Source organism: Triturus cristatus, chromosome 7 (genome assembly GCF_964204655.1).
Source record: "Triturus cristatus chromosome 7, aTriCri1.1, whole genome shotgun sequence".
Lineage (NCBI taxonomy): Eukaryota > Metazoa > Chordata > Amphibia > Caudata > Salamandridae > Triturus > Triturus cristatus.
Window position 1 is genome coordinate 40,612,763 of NC_140590.1, and position 12,421 is coordinate 40,625,183.

A 12,421-nucleotide genomic window follows, 5' to 3' on the forward strand; every position below is an offset into this window, starting at 1 on the left:
AGACAGAACCCATTGGTCCTAAAGGGGTTGGTAAGTGCATTACGTGGGGAGTTTTGACAACCACATCATATAATACGCCCCATTTCCTCACAGGAAGTATTAAATTTAAGAATGTAAGAAAAAATTGAGCGTAAAAGCACAAAGCGAAACGCGCAGTCATCTGGTCATGCCAGACTGGGAGAAAGTCACAAGTTCAGGATGACAATGATGGTGAGCAAGATGGGTACAGGGTCCATGTTAGTCCCTCTGAGAAGTTACCTTCTAAGTCTGACATGAAGAGTTCCATTCGCTATGGAGAAGGCTGAGCAGCACAGGCTGAGCAGCGCGGATAGTCATCGTTGAAGCTCGAAGAGCAGGTCGGGATGTTCTTCACTGTAGTACAAAGCAGGTCGGGCATCGCGGATGGACGTTGCTGTAGTTGTGCAGTGGCACTCGTTGTGGGCAATCTTTGTGGGCTACCGCTGTGGGCCATCGCTGTGGGCTATCATTCCTGTAGCGTGAAGTGCCGGTCTTGCATTGCCGTTCACTGTGGAAAGTCGCTGTTGAGTGCAAGTTTCACTGCAGCTTTGCATTAGCGGACGTTGCGGGCACCATAGTTTCGTCATGTACGGACCCGGTCACGAGGAACCCAAATTTCAAGATTTTCACCTTTTCTTTAGGAGTACACTCCGATGTCAGCTAAGGGTCCAGAGCCCGGGGAGGCACTACTTGGGAACCAGGACTCACTACAGAGGCCAGCTCGGCTCAGGAAGGTCCAGTTGCAGCTGGGTAGTTGCAGGGAGGCTGCTGAGGGGGAGAGGATGTAGGCTTGCAACTTGAGCAGTCGACCTCGAAGCTGGGGAACTGGGTTTGAGTCCCAGCAACAACGCTAAACATCCTGTGATTGTGGGCAAATCACTTAATCTCCCAGTGCCTAACAAATATGAATGTGTAACGAAAGCGCTCTGATGTCGGATATCTTCGGGTCTAGCTTGTGCTATATAAAAAATAAAAAGCTTGTTGCGTCCCTGTACTTCACACAGGAGGTCAGCCAACTGACCCATGAGTCACTCCAGGCAGCCATGGGATGAAGGCAAGCATGTCCAATCTTCCTTCTCAGATATCAAGGCAGTCCTTCAAGCAGCAGGCCAGTCCTCCTTCTGTAACGTTCACAGACCCAGGAGTGTTCTGATGAGTCGTTCTGGAGGTCCAACATTTATATCAGGTGCTAGTGTGTGTGTGTGGGGGGGGGGGGGGGTGAGTGCGGGTTGAACGATGACTCACTGCCCTACCCCCATACCCCCATATCTGGCCCTGAAATGTTATTCCCCTCCAACTATGAAGGCTCCAAACTGTCTGGAACTGACAAAAGGCAGGATAGGTCTGGTGTCAGTTTCATTTGTGTATGCAGGAGGCAAAGTACTTTGAGTATAAGTGGGGCTGGGTACAGCCTCTCCCCTGTCTTCCTGCCAGGATGGCACATCCTGTCCACACCTAAACCCATTTGTGTTACTGTCTGGAAGCAGTACACAAACTCCAACAGCAGAGTCATTCACAGTTATGTGACCCATGACACTGACAGAAGGCACAAATGTCGGGGACAAAAAAAAAAGTTAGTTTTTAGTTAGTTAGTTACTTAAAATCTGACTTTTCAATTCAAGAGGATTTTAAATTACAATTAATTTGAGTGTAAACAGTATATCTCCATCTGCTCCCAATCCAAAATTAGCACTTTACAAATCTAATAAGGTAACGTAGTATTAGTCAACGAGAGACAGGCTTTACACACTGAATAACAACTTTAGGAGTTTTTCACTTCCAGGACACATAAAACCGAAGTCCATATGTCCTATTTTTTAAATACAGTCACCCCTGCCCAATGAGTCTTTAGGGTCCACCATAGGGGTTACTTATAAGTATTATAAAGGAATGTTTAAGCGTGACACAAGGTTTTCTTTGCCAGGTCAAAATGGCAATTTAAAACTGCACGGCAGAAGCAGGGCTGAGACATATTAAACAAGCATTGGCATATCCAATAGGTCTCGCCTTTGGGACCTTATAAGTGTTTAGCCATGCAACAGTTGCATAACTAAATACTTATAAGGTCCCAAAAGCGAGACCTATTGGCTATGCAAAGCGGCCATGCGGCCGCGAAAGTAAAAGTGATCGCGCTCACGATCAAACATCAAAGCAGCCGCTAAAGTGAGAGTAATCGCGGTAAAGCGTGGCACGCGCGCCCGCACACATGCACTGTAGCTCCAGGCTGGCCTGGTAGCACTTTTTGGAGCCTCTCAATAAATCTCGCCAGACCAGCGCATGCGCTGGGTGAGGCGAGACCTAAAAAGGCTACTTTAGTGGGTGGCACAAGGACTGCTGCAGCCCACTGGTAGCATTAAATTTACAGGCCCAGGGTGCATGGAGCACCATTTACTAGGGACTTGCATGTAAATGTGTCAGCTAGGTGTAGTCCAACTTTACAATGTTTGGAGAAAGCATAAGCACTTTAGCAGTGGTTAGAAGGGGTAAGGTGCACAGACTCCTAAAGCCAACAAAAACAAATTCAACACAAAAGGAGGCATAAAAGCAAAAGGTTTGGGGGAATACCACGCCAAGGATGTCGGGTTTAACAAATACCCACTGCTCCCACTCCATACCTTGGCACTCCCTCGTGGTGCTCTTCGCAGTTCTTAATAGCACATATGCTCCGATCCCCATAACCTTGCTTCCTCACCTGGTACTTATTACAGTCCTCCTATCAGCACACACTGCTCCCATCCCTCGCTTCCCCACTTGTGACACAGTCACAGTCTTTTCCAGCACCAGGTGTCTGCCCTCCACAGTGTGCTACCTTTCCTGGTATTTGTCACAATCCTCCTAGTAGCACACACAGCTTCTCACTCCCTGTACCTCACTCACTTACCTGGTACTTGTAGCAGTCTTTCTTGTCGCTCTGGGCGCTGTTCTGGCAGTTCCCGGTCTCCGTGTTGTTCTGACAGGGGCACATGGTCCCATCTATTTCGTTGCAGGAGTCTGCATGCCCATTACACTGGCACCTGTGGATGACGGAGACAGTCAAAACATGAGCTCTACAACAATCATGGAACTTCAAATCCCATATATGTCATGTTTGTGCTATATATACACACACCACTGACCTCCGAGTACTGCATGGCAGAACAGAGCTACACTGGCAGGTACTGGTGTGGGTCTACATAGTAGAAGAGGAGAGCCAGGGTAGGGACTGAGTCACACTGCTGGGTACTGGTGTGGGTCCCCACAATGTAATTGCAGAGTGTTGAGGGCAGGACTGAGGTGCCTTTGTGGGCACTGGTATTGTAGTGGAGACGGAGTTCCAGGTACACACATTGCTATGTTAGCATAAGCGTCTTAGAAGTTAAAACGCCATCTTGTCACTTTTGCTGCTTTTGCACACGACACTACAGATAGATGTTATTATATGAAAACTGCTTGCCTGCTTTTTCTTCACATGAGAACGGTCTGTTGTTCACATCCCTAGGCGTGCACCGCGACCTTGGTCTGAACATTGTGTGCAGAAACAGTCAGGGCCAACAAACAATGTATGCTTTTGAATTCAGGTTGATCGGCCCACGTTCTAGCCATAACACGCACACAGCAGAAAATACCTGAAACTCGAATGCCTTTAATATTGCAGTTTGCATGCATGAGACACACACTTTGGAGAAGACTTTTTCCAGACACAGAGCAAAGCTGATCCTGTGATGTGATTCACCTAAGCTGATATTAACGATATGGGGTTCCCCATTCAAACCTAGAGACCTTCTATTAGTTTAATACTAGCTTACCACCGAAGGGAGGGTGGTTGTATTCCACTATCATTTGTTATATGATTTCTCCCTTCATTTTCTATGGTATTGTAACAATGCTGATGGTTTTATTGCTAATCATTTGTTTGCTTATATTTGCCAAAGTACTGCATCTTAGGACACGTAGTTTATAAAATAAACATTTTAAACTTTACTGTGTCTCTGATTACTCTGTTGTGGACTGATATGAGAATAATAACAAACAGGTATTTCTGATTCCCACCATTCCTGAGAGTACTCTAAGTCGCGTGTTCTGGGTTGTCTAATCATTGGTCGCTTCGAGAGAATACGGAGAGCAAATGAGACACTGATGCTAGTTGGATAGGGGTTCTGGGTACTGAGGTGAATTTTTGGTACACCGCAATTCACTGAGGTCCTGGTTTCCTGCGCATAGTTCTGTGCATGAGCAGAATCCCTGCAACATGGCGCACCTAACATTTGGTCTTATGGTTTGAGACGCCTTAGTAGTGCTTATATTAGTCCACGACGCCCTCACTCTTGTTTCCGGATAGCGGGAGTGACGGTTTTAACCTACCTAATAGTTTCTCTATAGGTTCAATCAAGCTTGTCAATTAAAACGGTTATTATATTCTTGAACCCTTTATTGTGCTACTGTTATAATAGATTGTTTTTCTTCACTGTGTCCTTATGGCTGCGGTGCCTATTGCGGTGCATAACCGAGCACCTCTACGGCGTCATTTGACGCAGTTCGGGGTGCCGGACGATGGGATGGCTGTTATCTTTGTGGTGAGTGCCGATGCGTCATATCCCTACGAGTTGTTTTACTCTTGGGTTACTATGCCGGCGGTGAATGCGGACGATAGTACGTTTCACTCCTATACTGCCACGCAGGTCCCAGAGAATTATACGCCATATAGGACGCAGGAAATTCCTATTTCGGCTTGGCAGCATCGTATTTGGTTTAATGGCGCCCTCCCCCACACGGTTACACCGGTTTGTTTGGGCCCTTTGTCCATTCCAGGGGCCACTTGGCCGGTACTGGCCGGATTTACACCTCATCCTCGTTATTTGAATGCTACTGTGGATGAGTTACATGTACTCCATACAGCCCTGATTACAGTACATCGGGCTTTAGTGCAATACGTTTCACGCAATGTACAGTTAGGGGCACCTGTTGTTGCGGGGCAGCCAGCTGGCTGGGATTGTCATTAGTCCAGTCATGGTTAATTCGGTAATGGGCAAGCGCCCCCAGAATAAGGCCGATTTGCCTTATTGGCTTGCTGAGAAATTTGACCAGCTGGAAGCAGTATTCCCGCACTCTACGCCTGTGGAGAAACACAGGATACTCACCATTAGTTTGCAGAAAGACTTAGTCCCAGAAGTAGCCGATTGTGACAACTGGGTAAAGTTTTTGCAGCGGTCTACTCGAAGTGCTTCGGCACCCCATCTATGGCCGTACTTCCCTCCGTGATCAAACGTGTTCAAGATCAACACTGTCCGGAGGTGGCGGTCGAGTTGGGAATGAGGCTTGTCTGGGTGTTCGACGTGGTTGCCACTCTCATCCTTGGTAACCTCAAGGGAGATGCGGTTCACTTTCAAGTGGCGAATGGTCTAGCCCTCGTAGACAATGTCGATAAAGCCCAAGAGTTGCCTAAAATTATTGCGGAGGCTTATAGAACAATAGGCCGCAGTAGTTTAGGGATTAAGCCTACTATTCAAATCACAGATGTGCAACAGCAAACTAAGGCGGGTCGTCTTTCAAAGACGGTCGTCCAGCTTTCCTAAACAGAATTGGAGAACTAAGAAACAAGGAAAGCAGCAACAGAAACAGGGGTCTCATCCCGCGTCACCGGTAGAGGCAACTAGTGAACGCACATATGATTTGCGCGATCGCACTAGAATTAGGTCACCTGATAGATTTCAGGTTACTGAACAACGTTCTCCTCGTTCTTCACAGGAAACATCGGCCTTGCAGTCCGGTGGCGGAGAACGTGGCAAAGGTCGGGGTGCCCTACCCCGTCAGCCTGACGGTAAAGGCAAGCAGGACAAATTTTTACGTCAACATCCCCCGTTTCAGAAGAAGAAGGTTGCCGCACTAACATCGAGGTATGCCACAGATAGTGAGAACGCAGCTTCGGAAGCTGACATGGGCACTAACGCTGCTCGACAGCGAAGGTTACAGTAGTGCGGCAAGCACTGCGTCCATATCTGGAGGCGACAGCAACTGACACGTTCATTACTGTAGAAATTGCGGATACTAGAGTGGCTCCCCCTGACAGACTATATGACATAGTCCTTTTACTTGAAGGTGACATACAACGTACAATACAAGGGATTTTTTGGGATAATCTGACCTCTACATATGATATTCTATTAGCAGAGGCGGATTGGCCCCCAGCTTTCATTTTGGCCGCTCCTAGAGGGGAGGAGGTAATCCTCCCATCCTTCGCGCACACAGTGCCAAAGGATCACGCTCAAAAGTTTGCGGAAGAGTGGGCTCAGGTGCTTGCTCTGGCTTTGTACCGTACTCAGGTTGGGTGGGATAAATGGTCTCCAAGCCATGAGATTCCTTTACAGTCTATGCCCCAGCCGCAACCCCAATATCCAATGCGCCGCGAAGCTAGATCTCACGTCGTGGAAATCCTTGAACAATTGGAATATCAAGGTGTAATTGAAACATGTGTGTCACCACCCATGAATAATCCCCTATTCACTGTCAGTAAACCTGATGGGTCGTCCCGCCTAGTTTTGGATTACCGGCATTTGAACTCTCATTGTCGGACATGTGCCGTACAGAATACCCACAGTTCTACCCTCGTTGATAGCCTCGCGAGAAAAAGGTTTAAAACTACACTTGACATATCTAATGGCTTTTTCAGCCATAATCTGTCCTCTATTAGTAGTCAATGGACAGCCTTTACTTCTGGCAGCAAACAAAAACAGTTTAAGAGATTAGCCATGGGCTATAAAAAGAGCCCTGGTGTCTTTGCTGCATGTGTAGTCTCTCTGTTAGAGAGCATTGACCATGATGCGTACTCGTATATTCATGATATCTATCTCACAGACGATGAATTATGGCCGCATCTGTGTCGCATTGACCGCATCATTGTTATGTTTGGGGACTTCGGTTACAAATTCAACCTTGCGAAATCTCACATTGCAGAGTATACAGTGTTGTTTTTGGGCTACGAGCTCAACAATGAAGGTCGAGGATTAGCCCCGCACTTCCTGGAGAAGTGCGCATGTCTGCGTGCTCCAACAACACTGAAGAAATTACAATCTTTGCTGGGTTTTCTAAATTTTGGGCGTACCTATATTCCCGATTATGCCCAGCGTATCAAGCCGCTATATGCCTTGGTACAACCTAATTTTTCCAAATCGAGCTGGCTGCCAGAACATTCAGCTATCTTGTACTCTTTGCAGGCTGACCTTCTTGCTTCGAAATACTTACTGACACATGATAACCACAATAACCTGGTAATAAGAATTGCGCCTCGCGCAGTGGGTTTCACGTACTTAACGTTCAATGAGAGTGACATAGTCCCCATTGCTTACAAATCACACCTGTACACTTCGGCTGAAATGCGTTTTTTCATGGTTGAGAAAGTTTTGACTGCAGTGCAGATGGCGTTTCTGAAGGAAAGAGCGCTGTCGCAAAGGAAACGCATGTTGGTTGTTACACCGTATCCTGCTCCATAGGCGGTGACGAAAGCCAGTGTACCTAATTCAAAAGCTTTTCATCCACGTTGGATACAATGGGCCACTTCCTTGACATCCCCGGATGTCACCTACATCTTTGATGACTCACTGCAGACTCAGGAGTATTTGCAGTATGAATTCGTTCATCCAGCTCCTCTGTCTTTGCGCCCGCTTGAGGATTACCATTGTATCATTTACACTGACGGGTCGGCGCAAACGGCGACGGAATCCAAGCATGCATATTCAGCGGCCTGCGCAATTGTGGCTGGTACTTTTGTGAATGGTGAATTCAAGTCTGATGTCATGCATACGCAGTCATTGGGTGATTGTACTGCACAATTTGCAGAGATACGTGCTCTTGTGCTTGCACTGGAGTTTGCTGATCTACGAGTTGCCACTCTTATAGTGACTTGTTTTACTGTGTGCAGTCTTTTAATGATAATTTATTCTTTTGGTCTCAGAATGAATATCGCGATTCCAAAGGTAGCACTATCAAGCATAAAATTCTTTGGGTTCGAGTGGCAGAACTTAAAGAGAATCTGCCTCTCGTGAATGTAATTCACACTCTTGGGCACCAGTGAGTTGGTGTCCACGCTGTCGGGAACAGCTTAGCTGACGAAGCAGGGAAAACAGCAGTGGCAACATATCTAGTAGCAGCAGTTACAAGATCCAAAAGTAAGATTGATGATGACATCTTGGCAGCTATTGCTGCAACAGAGAAGGGCAGTAATTACCCTAGAGGTTTCCCTTCTCGGTACTCTTATCATTTAAGTTCTGATAAAGTTCCCTATGTGAGAATTAACGACGTTGGTGACAGATTGATTCCCAATGCGGACTGCAGACTTTCCTTGATAACAGCGGCTCACGAAGTTGTGGCCTCTGCCCATGCCGGCGTTTCAGCGACTGTTACTCTCTTACAACAACGTTACTGGTGGCGCGGATTATATAAACAGACTCGTACTTATGTTCTTAATTGTGACATTTGCCAGCAGATTAAACCTTCGACCTCTGCGCGCCCACCACAAACTCAGTTGTACATATCTAATAAACCACTTGGGTGTGATTATCTAGATCACTGCGAGCCTTTCTCCTCTGATACTGCGTATAAGTACATCTTAGTTGTAAGTGGATTCGTGCACACGTTTTCTTTGGGTATGGCCACAAAGGAGTGCTGATGCTCGAACTGTCATTAGGGATTTGCATGTCTTTGTTGGAATTTTTGCATGTGGTACCCTTCATTCTGACCAAGGTCCTGGTTCGCCTCTAAGGCGTACAAAGAAGCTATGAGATCTTTGGGGGTCCAAGTCAAATTTTCGTCTCCATACCGGCCTGAGAGCAATAGTGTTGTGGAGCGAATGAACCGTGACTTAAAGCGGTCCCTGACAGCTAGGGTTTTAAGCACTGGCAGGAACTGGTTAGCCCATCTGTATAACATACAACGTGTACTTAATAATCTCCCTAGAAGGTCTCTGGGTGGGCGGACCCCATACAAAATGCCCTTTGGCATAAAGATGATTGTACCGGACCATGATGGTCTAGACATGGCGGCGTCAGCCGCACCCTTTGACGTAGATGATCACTGTGCTGTATTACAGAATCTACAAGAGACCAGAGACAGTCTTGCAAAGGAATACTTGCCCTCCACAACTGATGCTGCGCTTCAGATTTCGGTAGTCGGCTGGCTACCTCGAGTTGGTGACCTGGTCCGTGAGAAGGTGGAGAACAAGAGGGAGTTCGGCCCCTCTTATCGTAGACCAGTACCAGTGCTTGGCGTGCAGGGTACAAGAACAGTCATTTTACCTCCACTTCCTGGTCGCAAGGATAACAGGTACATCTCGATTGACAATGTCAAACTACAGCGAGTGGCCGATTCTTCTTAGTAGGACTCCAGCGGTCTCTTGTCCAGCGATGCTGAGAAATTCTGTTTTGGCTCCGGCATCTACAACCATGCCTGACATTGCCATCGAGATGCATACAGTTACTAATCCTTTGTTGCCACCTCCGGCTGGTGGTCGATCTGAAGATACTGAGTATACTTATCCCACAGATGTGTCGTTGCCTGGTTTACAATCAACTACAGTTGACCAGCCACGTTTTTCATTTGACACTAACTCTATGACTTCCAATCCCCCATCGAAAGTTTCTATTTTTGCTACTTTGTTTAAGAGACATTTTTTAATCCCCCCGGACTTACATTTGGCTGCTGCTCATAAGTATTTTTTGTTTATGACCATTTGATTTGTGGTGGTATTTTTTCGCCTTGTGAATGGACACTATCTCACCGTAAGATCTGTAATTAGACTAATTGATGGCCTGTATTGAATGGGATTGTGTGGGATGCTGTTAAATTTCAAATTCATGGTCCCACAGAGGTGATTAATGTCCCCAATGTACTTCGTGTTTCTTTGGGAGATGTTGTGAAACGAAACAACCGCTCTGATGATTGGGACGTTCAGGTCATAGAAGCACTGTTTTCTGATTTGAAATATTATGCTGCCTTTGATGCTGAAGATTTGTATTTAGACACAGCTAATTATGGGGACCTATTTTGCTTCCAACACTATGGCAATCATTTCTTAAATACAGCCAACACATTTAGAAATGTTGTTAATTATACTCAATGGGAACATTGTCCGGCACCAATAGAAGGCAGCTCCAGAACTTTAGTGAACAAATGTACATATTTTACTGATTTCAGCGTTTCTGAACCTGCAGCCTTTTATTTTAAAGTGGCGGCGGAGTCAGCTTCCAAAGTTAGGCTGACCCACACTAAATTATTGTATTCCAAGTCCTTTATGGATGGATTAACTATTGGGGGCTATGAGCTGTGGAAAGATACTATTGATCTTAAATTTGTTTGGGGTTCTATAACATGGCAGGTACAAGGAACAGAGGCTCTGCATCATGCTTGCCTCATCCCAAACCACATGTTATTTTTTAATTCTACCATTTTCCAAACCACCTGCTTTGGATTGGCTACTCCTAAAAAGTTGAATTCCCCCTCTATTCCTGATCTGGGTGTTTATCCAACATGGGATACTCGCACAGATCTGTCCCTTGATGCGTTGCAGTCATATATTACTACTACATCCTTCAACATTTCCGAGTTAGATCGTGAAGGATGGTTGATATGGCAGAAGAGCTCAGATTCCTGTCAACATCGTTTTCTGGGTCTACACCCTGGATATACACAGGTTCGAGTGGACCCCCGCTTTGAATCTTCCTATTCGGTTACTACCTACTCTGTAGAGAAGTTATTTCATAACTGGCTGCAACATTCCACCTTGGCATCTGTTAAACTTCATGTATCAAAATTACATGACAAAATAGTTTTGAATGATTTTGTTAAGTCCTGTGGGTGGCATGTCCAAAAGGTGGGTGTATGCTATTTATAACGAAGTATGGAAATTATCGCAAATTGAAGCTGCTTCCAGATTGAGAACTATTGATCAAGCCAATTTGGAAAAAGTGCTAGCTGTCATCGATAATAGCACTAACACCCTTTCTTCCAGAATTTACACATTAGATAATATTGTTTCATCTGTTGTGGATATTGTGCAGGGTGATGTGTCTGTTTTATATCATGGTCAAAATCAATTGCGTTCTATAATGCAGTTTGCATGGACTTTGCAAACATTGACGGCAGGGAAAGTTCCCTGGGACTACATGAATACATCGTCTTTATTCCTGCCATTTAATCTGACTGCAAAACAGTTCATGTCCATGAAAGAAGCAACATATTCATTACTGCATATTGAAAAGTTGGAACCTTTGCCTTTCTCTGTGGCCGAATTGATCTCCGCTGTGTGGCTTATCCACAGGTTAATCACCTTGCCATTTCCTTTGTTTAAGTTCAGTTCATGTATGAAACATTATGCACTAGGCAGATATGAACCATTGGGTACTGCTTTCCTGCATGAAGTTTGGTCACTCCCATTTACATACAGGTGCATGAGAGAAGGTAAAGAAGTTTATTTGAAAGGTGAGGAATGCACTTCCACACCTGATCACTCGGTAGTCTGTAGGCACATACAATTGCATGGTGCATGCAACGTTCAGGCACCAAATTTGGCTTGCATTCTAAAAGGGATTCCGGTGCCAGATATTACACCCACTTTTACATTGTTAGCTAACGGTAGTTATTTACTTTTGAATAATAAAGCTTGCTGCGGAATGCTAGTGGGGATTCCCTATGTTGTGACTGTCTCACAACGAGTAGTCTGCTGTAAAAATGTCCTTTTCCAGCCCCCGCATGGGAGACTGGATGTATCCATCTGGCCTTCCCTCCCAACCTAGAAAGCAGAGTTCAACAAGATGAGCAGAATAAGGGCTCTATTGTCTCAAAAAGAAGTCGCTCTGACTTCCTCCCGTGAAACATTCGTCCTTCACGTGGCTAACACCCGCACCGAGGCGCAGGCGCTTTTAAATACTGATCTCCCCCTTCATTTCGGTGCTCTGATTCATACTATATTCAATGCCTCATCAACAACTGGCTTGGCGCATTTTATCAAAGTTGTGGGCTCCGGCCTCGTGACCTCCTTCCAAACAATTTTTGGTGTGATACCGGCATGTTTTCATTCAGTTTTTTCCAGCATCTTCGGCGGGCTCCCGTTGATTCTCGCCCTCACGGCTGGTGTGCTCCTGTTGGTCTGCTTGCTGCGCAATGGCTGCACAATATGTGTCACTCGACAGCCTACCACGGCTGCTCCAACTTCGTAACCGGATGCTTGAATATTATGGAACATTACCACTGGCCACTTTAAGTGTAGCCTATGGATTGTCCTTCCGGTTTTCCTACTTTACTTGTGTGCAGCCTGTTTTTCATTGCCTAGATTGTCCTATCGAATGGGCTTTGGATTTGTGCCTGTGGAACTTGCTGTCTCCTGCCCCCGATTATGATCAACTGATGAGTCCCTTAGTGACTCATGAGTTGGACT

General features: G+C 45.9%; 1 protein-coding gene across 1 annotated transcript in view; it reads right to left on the bottom strand.

Moving 5' to 3' along the window:
• MEGF8 (multiple EGF like domains 8) overlaps positions 1-12,421 on the bottom strand; it is a 634,126-nt gene that overhangs the window by 24,478 nt on the left and 597,227 nt on the right. Inside the window, exon 42 of the mRNA XM_085615576.1 lies at positions 2,900-3,032. Within this exon, the coding sequence (XP_085471702.1) occupies positions 2,900-3,032 (133 nt within the window). The remainder of the gene's footprint in view (positions 1-2,899; positions 3,033-12,421) is intronic.